The sequence below is a fragment of the Hyperolius riggenbachi genome, chromosome 4 (genome assembly GCF_040937935.1).
Source record: "Hyperolius riggenbachi isolate aHypRig1 chromosome 4, aHypRig1.pri, whole genome shotgun sequence".
Lineage (NCBI taxonomy): Eukaryota > Metazoa > Chordata > Amphibia > Anura > Hyperoliidae > Hyperolius > Hyperolius riggenbachi.
This window is the reverse complement of record NC_090649.1, coordinates 31,696,313-31,714,692: the sequence shown is the minus strand read 5'-3', so window position 1 is coordinate 31,714,692 and position 18,380 is coordinate 31,696,313. Positions and strand designations below refer to the sequence as shown.

Sequence of the window (18,380 nt, the reverse complement as noted above, 5' to 3'; positions counted from 1 at the left end):
CAGCTTACCTGCTCACTACTGTTTTTTGGCAGTTGGACAGAGCAACTGCCACTTATGCTTTTGAAAATAAATACATCCCTGAGAATCTCCTATGAAGATATGGACTAGTCCAAAAACCTGTCGCTTCTGTCAGATTTCTACTAGCTACTGTAAGTGACAGCAACATAGGAGAAAAGTAATTTATGGCTCATTTTACTCTGGAAAAAAAATGTACTTCTTATTTGTATATGTTTGCACATATTTTAAATTTTACAATTTTTCACCATAGTGCCCCTTTAATAGAACATTAGTAGCCAAGAAAATAGTCTTCTATGTTTATTTTCAGTTTATATAGATTTTTTTTTATATAACATTGCATCACTCTCTAATATTTGCAGTTTACACATTACACTCAGCATTTTAAATGATTTCGTTGAGCTAATGACCTTTTCAACTTTCCTCTGTAGTAAAACCTTAAACAAACAAGATGTTGAGATAAAAGCTTCAGAAGACAGAGCTCTTGTCAACTTTGCAAGTTTCAGAGCTCAGAGAAGCTCTATTGCATAGATAACAGGTGAAGTTTCTTAACTCTTCCTGTACTGGAAACAATATGAGACTCATATCTGTGCTACTAATGTTGTATTTCTTATCTGTGCTACACATACAAATCATTGTATCATAAGTTTATTTTCACTTCAGATTCCCTTTAAAGCAATGAATTGTAACCGTTTGTCTAATAGATCACCATTTGTACTTTTTCTTCTTCTCTAGATTCCCTTGTCGTGGATCTCTCCCAAGCCATTTCTCAGCAGCCAGGTCTCTCACAGGCCCACGTTTCCATCTGCCAACACCAGTCCCGGCAGAACCGGAGCCCGTACTCTGGCAGACATCAAAGCGAAAGCACAGCTGGCGAGGGCGAAGAGGGCGGCGGAGGCAGCCGCCCACGCTGGTTCCATCCCTGGGCCGGGCCCTGGGGGAGGAGGAGGGCCTGGGGGTGGTCCCAAAAGTCAAAGTGATGAAACCAGAAAGAGACTACTGGACCTGGGAAATACTGGAAGCGGGCGAGGTGAAAGGGGAACTGCAACCCCGCAGCCAGCTAGCCAACCCCAAGGGGAAGTCAAGGCTGCAGCACAGATACCAGCTCACGGTGCAGCAAGAGCACAGCTACTGCAAAAACCCGGTGTACAACCCAGAATCCCGACTACTCCAACCGGCCCCCCAAGACTCCCTCTCTCTCAAACCTCTGAAAACAGAAATCTGAACACGGAATTCGTAACACCAGATAAGGCTATGCAGTTTCCCGGGGTTTCAGGGTTAGGATTCAGGGCCCAGTGCGCTGAAAGCAACAACGTTGACGGCACACAGGGAGTCTTCGCACATGAGTCAAAAACACCTTTCACTGCACCTTCTGCAGGTCCATTGTCATCCCCAGGTGCTCGAACTGGGTCATCTACAATGGACTCATCCTCTGTAAAGTTGAAGATGTCCGTATCGACGCAAGTGAATGATACAACAACATGGCAGCAGTTAACAGATGCCAGAGTGAGACCCCAGACGTTAGTATCTCCCAGTGGACAGCCAATGAGATCCAGCTCCAGCATCCCTGCAAACAATCCCCTTGTTACTCAGCTGCTTCAAGGAAAGAAGGTTCCTCTAGAGCAAATATTGCCCAAGCCACTAACAAAAGTTGAAATGAAGACTGTACCCTTGACGTCAGCAGAAAGATCCCACAGCACAAGCATGGGGCCTGCTCTACAAGCATCAGATTCTTGTAGAAGGGAAAACGTAGAAAATATGTCTCATTCAGCTGCCCAACAGCTTGAAAGATTCTTGTCCCACAATCGCCAACATCCATCCGGCCAGAGGATATGGCAGCTGTTTTCAGGTACGGACTTGAGCAGCTCAGGTAGTAATCCATTGCAGGGTTCTGTAGCTACTACTGCAAACCAGGAGCAAATTTTACAATCTCTTATTAAGAAGGTCTGGCAGGAGAACTCAGCAAATTCATCGAATACATCTGAATTTAATAATGGCGTTCCCCAGAGGGAGAACGTCTCCCAACGGTTCATGCTTGGTTTTGTCGGGAGACGGGTATCAAAGCCAGCCATGTCTGGCCACTACCTACTCAACCTCTCAACCTATGGGAGGGTTCCAGAAGCATTTAAAAGAATTCCAGTTGGTATTATAGACGCTGAATCCTCCTTAAATGATCCTTATCGTTTAGACCTTGTTGATGATGAAACAGAATCTGTTACTGAGAGTGGAGAGGAGGACTCAGAGTCTGAAGAAAGTGCTAGTGAATGTGCAAATCCAGCTATTAGAGTTGAATTTGGGCCCCAGCTGTCCTTGCCTCTAAAATCAGAAACTGTGTCCAACAAAAGTACAAAAACTGAACAATTTCCACAGCTTGACTTGAAGGAGACCTTTCAAGCTGTCGCAAGAGGCAACATCTACAATGATGCCAACATAGCTAGGGATTTGGCCAAAATGGCTAATGTTTTTGGCGTCCGGTTAAAACACAATAGTTCTGAGATGTTTGGAACGCATGGAGCATCGGTAGAATCCCAGCATTACCAACCAGAAATGATGCAGCCAGGCAGGACTTATGGAAATCCTGCTAGTCTTCTTGGATCTAGCTATGGAGGCACCATAAACATCTCTGCATCGGATGGTCTACACCGGTCCTCCATTCCCACAGCTGGAGATTTTACTTCATCCAATGCAGACAATGTTGTCTCTTTCTCTGTGACTGTCACAACCATCCCTTCCAGTCATGGCATGAACTCCAGCTGTCCCGATCAGCCAATTTCTGTTCAGGCCTTCACGGACGATAGCACTATGGAATTGTCCCCTTCCAGATGCTACTGTCGGCTGAAGGCCATGATTGTGTGCAAGGGCTGTGGAGCATTTTGCCATGACGACTGCATTGGACCCTCCAAACTCTGTGTGTCATGCTTGGTGGTCCGGTGACCTTTAGGAAGGGTCCGTTTATGTGTATCATTGTGACTGACCTTCCAGAGTGTTTTGTAGAAGATACTTTTCTGGAAGTCTTGATGGTGGAGGGCTTGTAGCCGGCTGTGTCAGCTATAACCTCCTCTGAAAGTAGTAAGAAAATGTCCTCTTGTTGATGTTTTGGAGTTTTGCAAAGACCATGGAGGGTACTTTCCAGGGTTCTCTGTGACCCTGATCAATCATGACATAAGTTTGCACTTATAACTGTAAATAGTACACAAGGGAGTGTTGATATTGTTTTGGTTTTTTAACCGTTTTAATATTTTATTTCCAAAGAATGAAAGAGATAAATAAGCAATAGTCCCTTTTTTAATTACCCCTCTTTGTTTATACTCTACTTGTTCCAGATTGTGCACTATACAAGATGCAGGACCCCCTGTTTAAGCAATAATGTAAAGCTACCTAAGGTTGTTCAGGTATATATTTTATAATACATAGAAATAGGTTTGACCTGTTGACCATGTACCATAAAGAAGTTAATAGCGATGTTTGCAAGGAAAAGCAGTCACGGTGCCTTGTCATGTGATGACAAAATGGATCAGGCCAGTTACATACCGTCTGATTGGCCTCACAAAATGGAGCAGGCCAGTTACATACCGTCTGATTGGCCTCACAAAATGGAGCAGGCCAGTTACATACCATCTGATTGGCCTCACAAAATGGAGCAGGCCAGTTACATAACATCTGATTGGCCTCACAAAATGGAGCAGGCCAGTTACGTACCGTCTGATTGGCTTCACAGTGCGTGTAGCAGGTTACTTTGATCTTCACCTTATTTTATCCTAAATAAAGCCATTCTGTGCACAACACCAGTTAAAGTGAGCCCGAGATGAAAATAAAATGATGATATAAACATTTATATTTATCTTCCAAATCCTAAAATGTTTTTTTTTTAAGTATCCCAGGGTTTTCTTTTTATATTTAAACATTGACAAAGTTACTTGAATGTTTTACAGCCTCTAACCCGGGCAGCCTGTTTAGAGTCTCAGAGTTCGAAAAAGGTCAATAGTTGATGTATTTTATCTCTCCCTGCCTCAGAAGTTGTATTTTGCCAGAAAAACTTTAATGGCTGTAATTTGCTTATTAGTGATGTTTACCATATTCCCGACAAGACAGAAGCTGTCACTTCCATGCCTAGAAATTAACTCTTTCAGGCAGCAAAATAAAGCAAGTGAAACAGCCTGCTTATTTATATATTGTGTACAGGTAGTCCCCGGTTAACGAACGAGATAAGGACTGTAGGTTCCCTCTTAACCTGAAACTGTTCTTAAGTTGGAACATTGTGCCATCTCTGTCCCCCAGGGCCGGGCCGAGGCATAGGCTGGAGAGGCTCCAGCCTCAGGGCGCAGTGTAGGAGGGGGACGCACAATTCATTCAGCTATCATTCAGCTATCATTCCTAATTGTGTATGAAGCAGAAAGAAATAATAAAAGGGGATACATAGCAGTGACTGCAAGCCAGATAACTAGAGATGAAGGTGTTGGGGAGGTTGTGGGCCCTGTGGCCCTATTAGTCTAATAGCAAACAGTGTGTGACGGCTGGGGTGGGAGGGATGGAGGGGCGCACTTTGGTGTCTCAGCCTTGGGTGCTGGAGGACCTTGTCCCTGCTCTGTGTCCCCTGTACCTCCTCTGTGCCTCCAGTGTACCCCTCTGTGTCACCTCTGCCCTTTGTACCCATTTATACAAGTTTAAAAGCCATTTTTTTCTTAGTTTTTTTTTTATTGATTTTCTCAAAAACTAGAAGTCAAATTTGAAAAAAAAAATTTTGACTTGTTCCCATGGAAACAGAGAATCCATGCTGTTCGTATCGGCGGGGCGTTCGTAAGTCGGGGACTACATGTACTGTACATACACATGTTTATCTCATCACGTCACATGTCACCTCGGGTACACTGTAAGAAATCAGGAGTGGGCAGTCAGAGCTTCCATCATTACAGTAGATTATTGTTAGGATGTTTTATCATGGCAGTGGGCTTTTTTAATGTCTAAGCAGCAACCTCCGTATTCAGTAAACTCAGGTTTTATTCGCATATACTGATATCCCATAGTGGCTTATTACGGCCCATCCAAACTTTCTATTACAATACAAAAAAAAAGTGCTGATGCTGACTAGTTCAGCACTGCTCTGCATTGCTCACCACGCCCTTCTGCTATTTCCTGTAGGCAGTGGGTGTGAGTTCTCCTCCCCTCCCACTACTACCTTGTTCTGGCGATCCTAAATTCCATTTCGTGTAGCTAGGCAGAGCAATAGGGTTTATATGGGTTTCAGTCTATTTGGCAACTACTTTAACCTATCCATACATGTGTCAGTTTTTTCCAACAGATTCTATCATTTTTTTCCCACCCAGCCACCAATTAACATTATATTAACCCTAGACAGTTTCTCCATCTGAAACATGATCATGTGTGGGGAGAGTTTTCAATGTTCTGGTGGTGGACCAGTCCATTAGGAAGACCCCCTACCAAGCTTAGATAACCAGATCTGCCCTCCGTATAAGACGCCCACCTCCCTAGTATAGATAGTCATACTGTATGTGCCCCCAGTATTAGGTAGTCCTCACCCCAGTATAGATAGTCAGATGTGCCCCCAGTATTAGGTAGCCCCCCTTCCCAGTATAGATAGTCATATGTGCCCCCAGTATTAGGTAGCCCTCACCCCAGTATAGTCAGATGTGCCCCCAGTATTAGGTAGCCCTCACCCCAGTAGAGATAGTCTGATGTGCCCCCAGTATTAGGTAGCCCCCCTTCCCAGTATAGATAGGCAGATGTGCCCCGAGTATTAGGTAGTCCCTCTCCTCAGTATAGTCTGCATTTGACCGAGTGGGGCAAAGCATTGGGGGGCCACATGCACACCCTTAGGGCTCTTCTCCCAGAGGCAACTGCCTCCCTAGCCTCTGCCTGGGCCCGGCCCTTTAAACATAACATGTATGGCCACAACCACGCCAGCTCTGGAAGGGGGCCCTTGTATCTGTGGAAGGGGAGCATGTGACTCTGCCCTAGGCTGTATATTATGTATTCTGGTCTGAGAATAACCGTACTAGAGGTCTTTACAGAAACATGCTGAGTAACATTAGAGGCTTCATCTTATCTTTTCTGTAAGATAAAATCTGAGCAGAGATGGTCAGTGAGATGAATATAATACAAATCGTATGCAGTTTGGGATAGGGTCAATCATAATCAATCAGCAAAAAGTGCAATACCCCATCAGGTATTTCGTAGGATTTCTTACAAAACTGATTGAGATTTTTCAATAGAAAGGAAAGTTTAAGTTGCTATACCATCAATCAGTGCAGGTTGGAATGCAAGCTTTAGCGTCAGGGGTGTACAGAGATAGCAGCTGCACATCAGCAGGGCCAGAGGCAAGCTATAGCGTCAGGGGCGTACAGAGATAGCGGCTGCAGAGAAGCAGGGCCAGAGGCAAGCTATAGCCTCAGGTGTGTACAGAGATAGCGGCTGCAGATCAGCAGGGCCAGAGGCAAGTTATAGCGGCGGCCGATATCACAGAAGCTGTGTCCAGGATGATTGTAAGGCTACTGTAGCAGTGGTAGAAGCAAACTCTAGGAAAATTGTAGAAAAACCTGTTGGCCTTTCTTCCTCCTTTGAGTTGCGCATGCACATCCCGACCTAACTCGCCCACCCCACTCTTTTACCCCCATAACACCACCATAGCCCCCCCCCCAAATAAATACAGCGTAGACGCAACCATAACCTTTTTTCCCAAGACAAACAACACCTCTAAGATCCCTAATCTCACATGTTTTGCCCAATAACCCTCAACACATCCCGAGCCCCCCTGCAAATTTTTGAACTGGAAAGCGGCCCGTAGGCCAAAAAAGGTTTGGCAACCTCTGGTGCAACAGTATATGTAGATGCATACATAGATTGGGCTGAGTGAACATAAAATAACATTGTACATTAGTGGAAGATGCCTCAAGGTCAGATGGCGTACACACCATATACAATAAAAAAATCAATTTTCCATTTTTTATTAAAACGATTGTTTTTTCCAAGACATTTTAAGATTTACTTTTTTTTTTTTTATTCGACTAGAGGGGGCCACAGACATATATGTTGTGTGATACATTGATCCGATTTTTTTTTCAAATGTTACAACCAATCAGAAAAAATGGATTGTAATTGTTGAATTGAATAGCAGTCGATCAGTAGTGGCAGATCATTCTGAACCATTTTTTATTTTTTAGAAAATTTAATGGTTTCTTGATTTACAGACCCAAGCTATTTTTTTTCAGAGTTTTCAAAAAGTTTTCATAATGGGGACAAATTAAACACAGATGTGTGATGCATTGTTCAGATTTTTTAAAAGAATCTAGAAAAAAAAATGTAATTCTTAAATTATAAATAAATAAATAAATATATATATATATATATATATATATATATATATATATATATATATATATATATATATATTATATTATATTCGTATGGTGTGTGGCCACCTTTATGGTGCCTAATAACAGTACAATACCGCGGCCGATCAGTCGTTTCTGATCACTACGGTAATTGATCTGAAACAATTGATCGTGCCCATTAACACCTGAAATCCTGCTATCCAATCAGGATTGATCTTTTTTTGGATCGAACCCATCAATCAAAAACGATGGGTTGGATGCGGGATCTTATCGTTAAGGGGCATGTAAGCGGCAGACATCTAGGTGATGCAATATAAGCCTCCTGTGCTTGTTTGCCACATCAGATTACAGTAGATGATTTCACGCATGCTATAATCCCTGACGTGGTAGAAAATACATTTTGCACGTTCCGTCCCCTCAAACAGACACTCATCTCTTGTATGGTAAGGTGAATGTTTACAGTTATGTAGTGTCAAAACCAACCACTAGAGGGAGACATCACAAAAGCTGTGAGCTTGTCAGTAAGTCTGTCTCAACGAAGTACAGTACTTTCTTCAAATAGAAGGAAACTACAGATGATCTTACCACTTTCCAGATACATTATCATTCACAGGCGTGACATCACTACTCCACTACTCTACATAGGCCTGATTCATTAACCTCCTTAGCGGTATGCCCGACACTGTGTCGGGCATACTGCTCTCTGTTCTCAGGAGTTCCCCATAATTAAATAATTGAATTTCATGGCTGTAAAACCTTTAGCTAGCTAGTAAAGGTGTCCGGCACCCCCGGTGTCCAGCACCCTCCGTTTATACATTACCACCGACCCCCCCCTCTGGATCCAGCGATTGGCGCAGCCTCCCTGCACAGCTCCGGTTTCTCTATGGGGAGGATCGGGTCTGCTCATGACGTCATGTACGATCCTCCCCATAGTGAAGACCGGAGCTGTGCAGGGAGGCTGCGCCGATCGCTGGATCCAGGCAGGGTAATGTATAAACGGGGGATCCGGGGATGCCGGACACCTTTACTAGCTAGCCTAGTGCTAGCTAAGGGTTTTACAGCCATGAAATTCAATTATTAAATTATGCGGGCAAAACCTCCTGAGCGGCGTAACACTCAGGAGGTTAAAGGGAACCCGAGGTGAGAGGTATATGTAGGTTGCCATATTTAATTCCTTTTAAACAATACCAGTTGCCTGGCAGTCCGCCTGATCCTGTGTCTCTAATACTTTTAGCCATAGACCCTGAACAAGCATGCAGTAGATCAGGTGCTCTTACTCAGTTGACTCAGGTTTTACTGGATTAGCCATATGCTTGTTTCAGGGTTTTGACTCAGACACTACTTATGCCAGACAATCAACAGGGCTGCCAGGCAACTGGCATTGTTTACAAGGAAATAAACATGGCAGCCTCCATATCCCTCTCACCTCGGTTTCCCTTTAAGTTGCAGTGCTATAGCAGCGCGAGCTAAATGACACCAGCGTGAGCTAAACACAGGGCCGCGCGCTGCGCTCGGTAGTGCTGTTTAGCAAAGCTCCTAATTTAAGCGCCCTCGTTACTATTGTGCGGCCGCTCCTTGCAGGTGTGAAGTATCGCGACTGCTGCTACTACATTAATTAATGTGGTAGCAGCCGGGCTAGTGAAATATCGCTATCGCAATACTATAGTAGTGCAGCTTAAGGATACCCGAGGTGACATGATGAGATAGACATGGGTATGTACAGTGCCTAGCACACAAATAACTAGGCTGTGTTCCTTTTTTTCTTTCTCTGCCTGAAAGAGTTAAACATCAGGTATGCAAGTGTCAGTTCCTATCTGAGTCAGGACTGGGTCACACTACAGTGTGACCCTCACTGATAAGAAATTACAACTATAAAACACTTTCCTAGCATAAAATGGCTTCTGAGAGCAGGTAAGAGTTAAAAAGGGTCAGTAGTTCATAGATTTTAGCTCTGGCATCAATGAATGTGTCATTGAGCTAAAACAGTAAAAACTTAAAAAGTAGATTTCAATATAAAATATAACTGTGGAATATCTTAAAAAGTTATTCTTAGGACAAGGAGGATAGATACAATTTCATTTATTTTCACCTCGGATGTCCTTTAACCTTTAACCTAGCGCTAGCTACATGCTTCCCCCCTCCCTGCGGTGTCCCCCCCGTAGCGTCTGATCGGCGCCGCTTGCCCATAAGGAAATCCCGTTCTGAACGGGATTTCCTTGAGAGCTTCCCCCGTCGCCATGGTGATGAACGGAGTGACGTCACATGGAGTCCCGATCCACCCCATAGCGCAGCCTGGCGGCGATTGGCCAGGCTGCGCAAGGGGTATGCGGGGGGGAGCGGATCGGAGGCGAGCGGCGGCGATCGGACCAAACACGCAGCTTGCAAAGTGCTAGCTGCGTGTTTGAAAAAAAAATTATACAAATCGGCCCAGCAGGGCCTGAGAAATCCTCCGCGGCGGCTTACCCCGTGTCCAGCACGGGGTTACCGCTAAGGAGGTTTATGACTCAGGCCCCATATGGGCTACTTTGTGGCAGTGACACCCCTGCCTTTTAGATATAAGCTATCCTTTCCAGATGTGACATCACTGCTTTTCAGATATGATCCATGTGACAGAATGTTTTATAGATATTCAGGTCGTTTGTTTTTTGTTTTGTGTTTTTTATACGTATGGCGGTTTTGTTTTTTTTATAGCAGTATAACGTTTACATACTTCCAGCCCTGCTGAACGATGGAGCCAGACTAGCAATTGAGCGGGTGCCACAAACACTCCAGATTCACGATCAGCGGCGACCTCGTGTTCGCACAATTTGGCTGAAAATATTAAACTGAAATCAGACGTATAATAATATATTTGAAGTAATATATGAATATATACATATATCTATTTACATATATATGAGAGAATTTAGAAAACTATATACAGGGTATGGTGTACGCTATCAGCACAGAAACTATGATTGAACAGAAAGCTCTTATCTTATGCCTAGTACACCATACAATTTTCTGTTAGATTTACCTGCCAGATAGATAATTTCCAGCATGTTGGAAATTATCTATCTAACCATCTATCTGGCCAGCAATTAGGCATTGTTCTACGCAGCAGGAGATAACCAGAAGACAATGCACCAGAGATAATGACCAGTATCTAAAGCTGGCCATACACTAGGCCGATTCCCCGCCGATCGACAGCAGATTCGATCACTGGGATCGAATCTGCTGTCACATCGTTCACGCTACACGCTAAATTTCTATCTATTTCGTCCCGAAATAGATTGATCCCTTCGATCGCTCCGTGCGGGAAATTACCGTCGATCGCCCGCGGGTAGGGAGTGCGTCGCTAGCGGCGTTCAAGTGCCCGATGACCGACGCAATAGAGCGGCAATACATTACCTGCTCCGCCGGCGCGACTTTCCCCGGTCACCGCTGCTCCGTCTCCGCTCTGGTCTCCGTCTCCGGCATGCTTCAGTTCTTGCTGCCCGGCAGGAAGTTTAAACAGTAGAGGGCGCTGTACAATTTAAACTTCCTGTGAAGTGAAGCCTGCTGGAGCCGGAGACCAAACTAGAGTGGAGAAGAAGACAGCGGAGACCTGGGGAGTCGCGCCGGCCGGAGCAGGTAATGCATGCAGGGGGGGTGGGGGAGCGGCGGCAGCAGCACCACCACCACAGATTGTGAACGTTTTCAGGCTGAAATCGATTCACAATCTGTTTGCAGTAAAGGCAGCCATACGATCCCTCTCTGATCAGATTCGATCAGAGAGGGTTCTATCTGTTGGTCGAATCTGATGGCAAATCGACCAGTGTATGGCTACCTTACCAGTACTTTATAGAAAATAATCGAATTACAGAAAATCTAACAGAAAAATCTTACAGAAAATTGTATGGTGTGTACTAGGCATTACCAGAATGCAATAAGATTTGGATATTTCCCCCCGAGAGGGAATCCAGCCCTTTGTGCTTTGTGAATGTTTTTATACTGTATATATAGATTAATAAAAATATGATATACAATTGTTTAAGTGTAGTTTATATAAAAGGGACTGTTTCAGTCGGAAGATAGGGTAATCTACCTTAGACAGGTGGTAACGTTTTTATTTTTTGTTTTTGTTTTTTGAAGATGAAACTTATTTTTTTCAGAGTGTAGAGAAGAATTCTTTTATGTAAAAAAAAAAAAAAAATAAGAAAAAATTAAAAGATCATTTTCAGGATCGGGGATAAATATCTGTACATATATACGTATGTAAATTTATACACTTGGCATATTCTTTATTTTAGAATGTTATGTTATTTGTAAGACTTTATGGAAATAAAAACATTTGAATTGTTGTGAAATGGTGTCTTTGGTGAATTCATTTAAACATGGATCTATTACAAACATGAACTTTTATTCAGGGCTGTGGAGTCGGGCAATTTTGGGTGCCTGGAGTCGGAGTCGGGAAAAAATGCACCGACTCCATAATGAATTTAACTGTAATTGAAATAGATAATATGATAAAATGTTCTATTTCTCAAATAATAGTCATAAATAATGTATATATATATATATATATACAGTAATAGCTGTGCTTAGTCCACAGAAATGAAATAAACCAATCAAAATTAGTTACTTGTGCTGCTTCAATAAAGCAGTCCCTGTATTTTTAAGGTCAGATATACATATCTGATTGTGACTGTATATATGATGTGCACACAGGAATCTCTTATATATACTAAATAACATCTATGCTGTAAGAATAAAGCCTGATGTGTAGCCATGTCACTAATAGAGATGGTCACTGAGATGGAAATAATTCTGCATTGATGCTGGTTTATGCAAATGTACGCACTCCCTTTGCTGATGAAATCAAATAATGTGATATGTTATTAAAATTTGGTTTGGTGACTACATATTAAAGGGTACCTGAGACGGATGAAAAGTAAAGTTTTATACATACCTGGGGCTTCCTCCAGCCCCCTTCAGGCTAATCAGTCCCTCGCTGTCCTCCACCACCCGGATCTTCTGCAATGAGTCCTGGTAATTCAGCCAGTCAGCGCTGTCCGGCCGCATGCCGCTCCCACAGCCAGGAACATTCTGCACCTGCGCAATAGTGCTGCACAGGTGTAGTATGCTTCCGTTGGCGGAGTGTGTGCATGCGCACTACGCCAGACTGGCTCAAGTACCTGGACTCATAGCAGAAGATCCAGGTGGTGGAGGAGGACAACGAGGGACTGATTAGCCTGAAGGGGCTGGAGGAAGCCCCAGGTATGTATAAAACTTTAATTTCCTCTGTCTCAGGTTTACTTTGTTACACAGTAGTACTATACTCTACATATGCACTCCCCACAGAGCTGCAGGGAATCCACTGAGAATGCTGTGCACATTGAACACAGAGGTGTTGTCTGTCACCCATAAACCTGGTTCAGACTGTGCATGAAGAATGTGTAATAGAGGAAGAATCTCCTCATTCCCCTGCAGAGTACCTGCACATCATTCTTACATGTACCCACAGTTACATTGCCTAGGGCCTGATAGATGTTCTTTGTTCCGGTTTGTACCTTTTACAAGTACTCTTACCAAGGACTAGTTTTACTCTAAAGGGAATAAATATAGTAGTCTACATATCCTTCTCACTTCAGTTGTCTTTTAAAATTCCTAAGCGTTGGCAGTTAAGAGACGAATTTCATGTTACATACTTTCAAACAACAAATTGTAATATGCAAATTAGAGGAGTCAGAGTCGGTGGATTTTTGTACCAACTCCACAGCCCTGCTTTTATTATTATTGCTTTATAAAGCGTCAACATATTCTGTGGCACTGTACAACGTAAGAAACAAACATGGGGTATATAATTATATAGACAATGGTCTACACCAAATATACAAAATACAGAATTGGTGACAAAATACTATATCATTTTATGATCACCAGAATACTCTGGCTACAATGCTTATGTTTGTGTAACGATTGGTGTCAGCTACACAGATATTCTGATTATGTGGTGATCTGCAGAATCACCAATAATGCTAGTATAGCCAGACACAGGACAACCAATGTGGGATTGTGTTTGGTGCAACAGTAATGAGGAGAGGAGATCTCCCGAGGAGCGGGAGATTCAGACAGTACTGTAGCCAAGGATCCCCTGAGGAGCAGGGGATTCAGACTGTGCTGCAATCAGTGGACACCTGAGGAGCAGGGACCACTGACTGTGTTGCAAGACTGATCACCTGAGGAGCAGGGACCACTGACTGTACTGCAAAGGATGATCACCTGAGGAGCAGGTGATTAAGACTACACTGCAGCCAGTAGACACCTGAGGAGCAGGGATCACTGACTGTGCTGCAAGGATGATCACCTGAGGAGCAGGTGATTAAGACTATACTGCAGCTAGCTGACACTTGAGGAGCAAGTGTTACAGACAATGCTGCAAGGATGATCACCTGAGGAGCAGGTGATTAAGACTATACTGCAGCTAGCGGACACTTGAGGGGCAAGTGTTACAGACAGTGCTGCAAGGATGATCACCTGAGGGGCAGGTGATTAAGACTATACTGCAGCTAGCAGACACTTGAGGAGCAAGTGTTACAGACAGTGCTGCAAGGATGATCACCTGAGGGGCAGGTGATTAACCACTTGCCGACTGCACACTCATACCGTGCGGCGGCAAAGTGGTAGCTGGAGGATCAGCGACGCACATCTGCATCGCCAGGTGCCTCCCTAATTAATCAGGAAAGGCCGCTCACGCAAGCAGCCATTTCCTGTTAGATCACGGAGCGGGTCTCCGTGAATAGCCTGCAAGCCGCTAATCGCGGCTCGCAGGCTAAATGTAAACGCAGGAGACGTATGTCTCCTTTGTTTACGTTGTACGGCGCTGGCTGCTGTCACTGGCTGCACAGGACGGATAGCGTCCTGTGTAGCCCGGATCACCAGGGGGGATAGGTAGGAGAGGGAGGGGGGGAATTTAGCAGTGAAGGGGGGCTTTGAGGTGCCCCCCCCCCCCCGCAAACCTCAGGCAGGCAGGAGCGATCAGACCCCCCCTGCACATCATCCCCATAGGGGGGAAAAGGGGGGGGCGATCTGATCGCTCTGCATGTAAGGGCAGAGCCCACCCAGCACAGATCATAAAAAATAGCGCTGGTCCTTAAGGGGGGGTAAAGGGTGGGTCCTCAAGTGGTTAAGACTACACTGCAGCTAGCAGACACTTGAGGAGCAAGTGTTACAGACAGTGCTGCAAGGGCTGATCACCTAAGGAGTAGGTGAAAGCTACTACAGATTCCTCACCAATGGCAAGTCCCACTGGTGAGGACAGGAAGGTCAGAGAAGCAGAGTAGGCAAGGTTCGGACAGATAAAGTACAAAGACAGAAGGCTGATTCAATGTTAAGTTCAGGCAGAGTCGGCAACAGTAATCAGATAGGCAGAGGTACTGAATCAGCAAGCAGGAGAGTGGTCAGGGAAGCAGAAGGTCATAACAGATAATCAATAACAATATAGCAATATTCTAGTCTAGGTGTGAAGTCCTTGGTTTCAACACCTGGGATCTAGTCTAAAGTCTCTTACACAGATAATACAATGCAATTAGTACTTTAAGCTATCAACAGAATATGGCTAAGTGTGGATCCCCAGCTCCAGCTGGTTCTAGCACACTGTGGGATCTGTCTAGGGCCTGAGCGCTAAGACGTTAGCATTTGCAACAGCAGACACGGGGCAACTGACAGACTAGTACTATATATACATGGATGCCCCGCAGCGCCGCCCCTATCACTTAGCCAATCCAAAGTACCGTTGGAGTCAGCTGACTAGGCAGATCAGCTGACTCCCCTCCTATTCGCATAAAGGTCCTGTCGCCTGGCCTCAATCTATGTGCAATAGAAGGACCAGGCAAAGCAGCAGCATGTAACTGCGCGGCAGAGGCCGCCGGCTGATACGCGGAGATAGCCGCCATGCCGCTTGCCTCTGCGGCGGTATCTCCGCTATCCTTTACAGTTTGATTTCATTTTTTTAATGTTTGTTTTCAACTCGCAGTGATCAAATACTCTAGGTCTAGGTTTTAACACTGTAGGGGGGGGTAACAGTAATTTTGCGAGAAATGTTTTAGAAATGGCAGCTAACACATGGGAGGTTAGGAAGAAAATAAAAGTAGAACGCATCCGAACAAAGAATGTTACCATTGCTAGCACATGAATTCTACGTACGGAAAAGGCATAAAGTAAAAAAAACAAAAAAAAAAAACACTTAAATATAATCATTTCATAATTATAATGTCAATCATAACATAGTGCAGGTTCCAAAGATCAGTACATTTATTTCAAGATCAGTATAAAAAAACAAACAAACATGCTTTTCAAGTAATTCAGATTACATATAACCCTTACAATGGGAGGAAAAAAACCTGACCAATGAATTTTACATGAAGCAACTCAGATGTAGTTGTGCAGACTTTCAGCTTGAATGCAGGGGGTGAACAAAATGATTGCATAAAAATTTGAGGCAACGAAAGCATTTTTTAACACAATCCCTTCAGTTCAGGGGCTCAAAAGTAATTGGACAAATTAAATAACTGGAAATAAAAGGTTCATTTCTAATACTTAGTTGAACAAAAACAAAAGTTTGCTTTCTTAAAACAGAAAGAATTTGCGATAATTCAGGTTGGAGTGAGCTTGAGATGTCTCCCAGAGCATCACTGCTGAATATATGCAAACTAACCATTGTTACCCTTAGAAGCTAAACACACCTCCAGAACCGCTGGAATTCAATGATGCGTTGTTAATTTGTACAGAGCCATAATAATCCAACATGCATACAGACTGTTTCGGATTGTTTGATCCTCATCAGTGCATGGCATGGATTAATTTTGGAAACCCTTTGCTGGTAATGACTTGAACTCATGGACATCACCGGATGCTGATGCTCTGCCAGTCCTTTACTGCAGCAGCTTTCTGTTGTGGTTTGTTTGTGGGCCTTTCTGTCTGAAGTTTAGTCTTCAACAAGTGAAATGAGCGCTCAATTGTGTTAAGATCAGGTGACTGACTTGATCTTTCAAGAATGGTGCACATATTTGCTTTAATAAACTCCTGGGTTGCTTTGGCTGCATGTTTTGGGTCACTGACCATCTGAATCATGAAATGCCACCCAATAAATATCACTGCGTTTAGCTGGATTTGAGCAGACAGTATGTCTCTGATCACCCCAGAAATTATTTGGCTGCTTCTGTCCTGTCCTTAAAGGGGGGCAAAGGAGGAAGAAAAGGGACAGAGGAATTTGGTTTAAAAGAGTCACAAATCCACTGCGTCTTATTGCTGTACGGCCTCACCGGCGCAGTAGGCTTCCGCTGATGTTAGCAGGAGCGAGGACAAGGCTGCACAGGCACAGCGGATTAAGTTGCAAATTCCGAAGGTTACTGGCGGCCGGGACCGGAGAATCGGTGAGTGGCTGAGCAGGTCCAGGACGTCTGCGGGGCACCTTTAGAAGCCCCGGGTAAGTTCAACTCTTTTTCCTACGAGCCCCCTACAGTACTCCTTTAAGGAGAAACTCCAACCAAGAATTGAACTTTATCCCAATCAGTAGTTGATACCCCCTTTTACATGAGAAATATAATGCTTTTCACAAACAGACCATCAGGGGGCACTGTATGACTGATTTTGTGCTGAAACCCCTCCCATAAGAAGCTCTGAGTACCGTGGTACTTTTGACAGTTTGTTACAATGTAACAAGGTTCACAGACAGGAAATAGCTGTTTACAGCTGTCTCTAACAGCCAAAACAGCTAGCAGCAGCTACATAACCTGCCCACAGTAAAAATGTCACCATGTAATAAATGTCAGAATGTAAATCGGGGAGAGGAAAGATTTTACAATGAGCAAACACTGACTAAATCATTTATACATAATTATTGTAAAAATGAAGCACTTTTTTTATTACATTATTTTCACTGGAGTTCCTCTTTAAGTAAAATATAAACATGCCTTTCAGTGACAAGACAGCAGTGTTTTTGTGTTTTCTGTTGTCTTTTTTGTTTTTTGCTGTGTTTAATGTTTTAGAGCAAAATTGTATTTTAGAGTTTCATACCACTTTATCTACACCAGAAATACATACAGCCATGTTTTTCATGAGATGCTGTAATGTGGGTCATCATTCTCCTTTGTATATGGCCTTGGCTTATTGTTCTGTCACAATAAAAACAGTTTAAATAAATCACAGTACTGTACAATAGTTTAAATAAAGAACGTTTAATACAAAATCCACTCAGTACAACATAAAAAACAGGAAGCAGTTATGGTAAATTCTATATTTGAGTTTAAAGAGAGTTTCGTATTGGTTATTTCTTAAAATATCCGCTGACCTGAGGCAAAGCTGTCTGAGGTAAGCACAGAGCTGCATTCACATACCTTTGTGCATTGTCTGTTGCTTTTGTCCTTCCTCCAGTCCCTGTAATCACTCCTTGAATGGTGGAAAAAGTGCGGCCATGCTCATACATGGATGGGAGGATGGCCATGTAAAGCTATTCCACAAGCCCTTGTCAAACAGGTTCAGTCTCAGCACTGAAACATCAAGAGGGACGGAGAAGCCTCAGGACTATCCATAGGCTTTCCCAGGGGGGGACTGGGACCTTTTGGCCTGGAGAGAAAACATGCACTATAGGCCTCTTTTCACGGCAGCCCAGCTCAAATGACATTACACACGTGCCCCACGTGCTATATGCCAGTAGTCACATGGGAAATACAGTAAGAACACTTGAGGGACAGCGTGACAGGTAAAGTATAATGCACTGGCACCGGGGGCACATAATACATTCTGAGTTACAACACCCGGGGGTTTCCATTGTGTTCAGAATTTATCATCAGAATTCACCTGTAAGCAGCCCTTCTGGACTCTAGGGACTGTCTGCAAGCAGGTCCTCTGGAGTCTAGTGATTGTCCAACACTTTTCAACCTAGATATTACGTTATGTAGCTGTGTACATGCAGTCATTTTAACATGAGACTAGGCACTTTTTCCCCCCATGGACCCTGCAGGCAAGCCTCTGCTCTGCATCATACTGTGTATA

At 43.8% G+C, this 18,380-nt stretch overlaps 1 protein-coding gene across 1 annotated transcript in view; it reads left to right on the top strand.

The window, feature by feature from the left end:
- The window catches only part of ASXL2 (ASXL transcriptional regulator 2), a 141,627-nt gene extending 134,342 nt beyond the window's left edge, over positions 1–7,285 (top strand). The window contains exon 12 of the mRNA XM_068279915.1: positions 751–7,285. Within this exon, the coding sequence (XP_068136016.1) occupies positions 751–2,949 (2,199 nt within the window). The 3' untranslated portion in view covers positions 2,950–7,285. The remainder of the gene's footprint in view (positions 1–750) is intronic.
- The last annotated feature ends 11,095 nt before the right edge of the window (positions 7,286–18,380 follow it).